The 3912-nt window shown below is 38.0% G+C and overlaps 1 protein-coding gene across 1 annotated transcript in view; it reads right to left on the bottom strand.

Moving 5' to 3' along the window:
* Positions 1-3912, bottom strand: part of SLC30A4 (solute carrier family 30 member 4) — a 50500-nt gene that overhangs the window by 16037 nt on the left and 30551 nt on the right. The window contains exon 2 of the mRNA XM_007935220.2: positions 3161-3307. Coding sequence (XP_007933411.1) covers positions 3161-3307 — 147 coding nt within the window. The remainder of the gene's footprint in view (positions 1-3160; positions 3308-3912) is intronic.

Here is a 3912-nt window from a genome sequence, read left to right as displayed (position 1 = left end):
CTTTACAGAAGTAGATTGCCTTATCTTCCTTCTGTAGAGTGGCTGGTGAGTTTGAACTGCCAGCCTTCTGATTAGCAGTCAAATGCCTCACGCACTGCACCACCAGAGCTCTTTAGATAACCACCATGTTGTTGCTGTTATGTGCTGTTGAGTCGGACTGGACTCGACTCATAGCAATCCCGCCTTGGGTTTCTGAGGAGGTATCACTATGGAAGCAGAATGCCCAACCTTCCTTCTGAGGAGTGGCTGATGGGTTTGAACTGCCAGCTTTCTGGTTAGCAGTCAAGTGCCTTAGGCACTAAGCTACCAGAGCTCCTAGATAACCAACAATCCTTAATAGTAGTAATGTGATCATTTATTCTGATAAAACAAACAAAAAGCTCTTTCATTGTGAATAAATTTAGCTTTGATAAAATACCATGAATAGGACTAACTAGTGTTAAATTTTTAAAATAGTATTTGTAGATGGAATGCAGAAAAAGATACCCCACCCCCATTCCCCACTCCTATCCCCCAACATTTAAGAGAGAGGGAAGCTCTCAATCAACAACCATATTATGAACTGCTCCAATTTTCTCATTCCTGCTCTGGGTTGGTCTCCAGTCACATACTTACAATAAAGTTTTCTGAGACAAAAGGAATGTATAGCAAATAGATTTTTCATGTTCTAGAAGAGATCCAGGAAAAAACTCTAGAAGATTTCAGTGAAGTTAATTCCCACTAGCTTTAGATAAACTTGAAAGGTCATGTATCAATCTAAATGCAAATTTAGCATAAATTAAAAACCCTTGAAAGAGATTTTTATGGAAATGCTAGGAAACCTTTTATTATACCTTGTACCTTTATATATAAGTAGTTAAATCATTCTACTCGGCTGAACTATGGCATTGAAAGATGGAGTAAGATAAGTGAGTTATGTTTTTTGTTATAACATCACTTGGTCTTTTCATTCAGCTGAAGGATAAGCAATGTTTATGGCCAATGACCTAATGAAAACTAAACAGACCCTGAATTTCACATATAAAGAATAATAGTTTCGGCTAAAGAATGCTTAAAAGAAGAAAATTAAATGGAGATTATTATCAAGTTTTCATATCTCTATAAAATATTTTAAAACTCTATTGTACATCTTAAAACATTAATAAATTGCCAAAACTAGAGGTTTACAAGGTACATAGGAAAAATATGAGTCCTCTCCCCTACTCTATTATTCTCCATCACTGTAACTTATTCTTTCTTCTTGCTGTACTTACTACAATTCTAATTACAGATATGCATCACTTAACATTTGTTTGGGCAACATGTGAGTATGTATACACATATGGTCCCATAAGGTTTCTTTTTAAAAAAGGGAAAGCAGCTCTTTTTTTGTTTATTATTTCCCTCTAATGGTATTAAAGACTCTAAACTCAGACTCCCACAGCACTGGACAACAGGTGGGACACAGGCAGGTAAGGCAGAGAACACAGTTCTGGGCATAGCCTCTTGGGCTTTGTCCAGTGGGCAGGGATGCTCCTCCTGCTCAGGTGAGTGTAGCAGTAGGTGGGGCTAGGCATGCTCTGCTCCTTCCCCACTCACTTCCTCTTGCTTTGTTCTCACCTTGGCCTTCTCAGCTGCCACTGTTGCTGGTGCCATTCCTCCAGCCCCATCCAACAGTTTCAGCAGCAGCAGCAGTGGTGGCAGCGGCCAACAGCAGGCAATGAAGACAATTGCCAAACTCACTGTCACTGAGTCGGATCCAACTCATAGCAACCCCTCCTTGGGTTTCCGAGGTAGTATCACTACAGGAGTAGACTGCCCAACCTTCCTGCCGAGGAGTGACTGGTGGTTTGAACCGCCAGCCTTCTGGTTAGAATTCAAATGCCTTAAGCACTATGCCACCAGAGGTTCCAATTGGAAAGCAGGCTCCCATAAAGTTTTAATACAGTGTTCCCACATTATTCAAATCACATAATGTCCTATTTCACAGAATGTATTGTGGACATTAAGGGAAGCACACCAGTATATTTGTGTTTGTGTATGTATTTACTGTCTATCTCCTCCCCTCCCCAATATAATTATTCATTCATGCAACAGATAAATGTTGGCCACCCATTCAGTGAATGAATTATAATTTTCTCTAATTATGTAAACCACATTCAACAGAAACATTACTTATTTTCTAACAGGTACTAAGTGATGGGTCTATCATAACTGTTAACTTTGCAGTTGTTACGATATCAATAATGACTGTTTTTCAGTTAAATTGTATTACACTTGCCTTTTTATTGCTTCAAAGAACTATTGTACAGAAAAGATCTTAAGACAAGTTTCATAAGTGAAAAATGAACATTTTATCAGCAATGAAACGGAAAGAGATTAATCTTTCTTCCACTTCCTTTTTTGCTATTTTTTTTCTACTTTCTTCCAACAGAAGATAGGAAGAAAACTGAAGGAAAAACAACTCCCAGATGCACCAGAGACACCACACCTATGATTACAGCTTTAATATAACAACAACCACAAAAAAAGGATACAAATGAAGAAACACATAGGGTGAGGTGGGAAGGGTTACAGTGTGTCCCAAAGTGTTGTGCTACCCTCCCAAGAGCAGATGTTTCTCTTACCAATCAGGAAGCTCCATGTGAGACTCTAGACTCAGGGCTCTTATCAGCCTCATGAAGCTTAGTCATTTAGTCAGCACTGGACACCCAGGTGAGCCTCTGCCCTTGGGGCTCTCAGGAACTATAAGGCCAAAAGCCAAATGGCTTTCTGCAAGGTGATTCTACGCGTCCTTTTGCATGCCAATGTAGCTTTGATTAGAATAAAGTACTTGAAGTGAAAGGGAGAAGTAAATGCTCATTACAAAGTTAAACCCAGTTAAGGTCTTGCTTGGTTCTATAACTGGAAGGTAAACTTTTTTTTTGATGACATCTTCAGTACATAGGGCACACCATTTGAAGATTAATAAGTGCCATATAAGTTTATATGTGTAAACTGTTTATCTGACTAGGCTGAATGTACTCTGGAAGATATGTTTCTGAATAAGTCTTATCTACCTATTTTTATTTGCTTACTCAAAGAGGGTATTACTGGAAAAATTCAGTTAACTAAGGGTTATAGCTCATTGTGGTTTTACTATAAAATATTATAAGCGAAAAAGAAGTTCCCAGTTACCTACCTAAGCGATGAAATCCAAAGGTGAATCTTTTGGTTGGTGATTTTGAAGACAGCCACAAAGCAAGCAGGGTCAGTATGATAGCACTTAGGTCAGTTAACATATGAAGCGCATCTGTCATAATTGCTAGGCTATTTGCAACGTATCCACCTTAGAAATAGGGTAGGAGAGAAGAAGGAAGAGGCTAATTAAGATAACAAGCATAAGCAATCAAACCAGAAAAATATAACATCCTACAAAACATGAACTTTTGTCCTATTATAATTCACTCAAAGTATCCTGGAATTTGATGTAAAACATCAGATATGTGTACGTTTTTTTCTGGTGAGAATGCCCATTTCTATTAACAGATTCTCAGAGGAGTTTATAACCTTTAAAACGTTAAGAACCTGTGAGTGATGATCAAATAAGGTGTAACTATTGTACTTTCCCCAAGTGGAGCAAAGAGAGTGAAGAAAATCAAAGATGCAGGTTCTGAAAAAGAACCTACATTTTAAGAAGATCCCCAAGTGAATCTTTTTTTTTTTTTTTCACGTGCAGACCAAACCCTTTAATAGGATTAGACTATTGCCTTCCCTCTTTCACAGTGATATCTTTTTTTTTTAATTTAATTTTGATTTTGATTTACAGAGTAAATTCACTTTTCATACAGCAGTTCGCATAATATACTATGTCTAATGTCATTGACCAAAATTTACAATGCAACAGCTCCCCTCCCACTTCCTCCCCATAGTTACCTCTTCCCAGTGTCCATC

The sequence above is a fragment of the Orycteropus afer genome, unplaced genomic scaffold (genome assembly GCF_000298275.1).
Source record: "Orycteropus afer afer isolate SDZICR_OR568_19922 unplaced genomic scaffold, OryAfe1.0 scaffold00026, whole genome shotgun sequence".
Classification (NCBI taxonomy): Eukaryota; Metazoa; Chordata; class Mammalia; order Tubulidentata; family Orycteropodidae; genus Orycteropus; species Orycteropus afer.
Note: the sequence above shows the minus strand (reverse complement) of the source record. Positions and strands in the feature narration are given on the sequence as shown.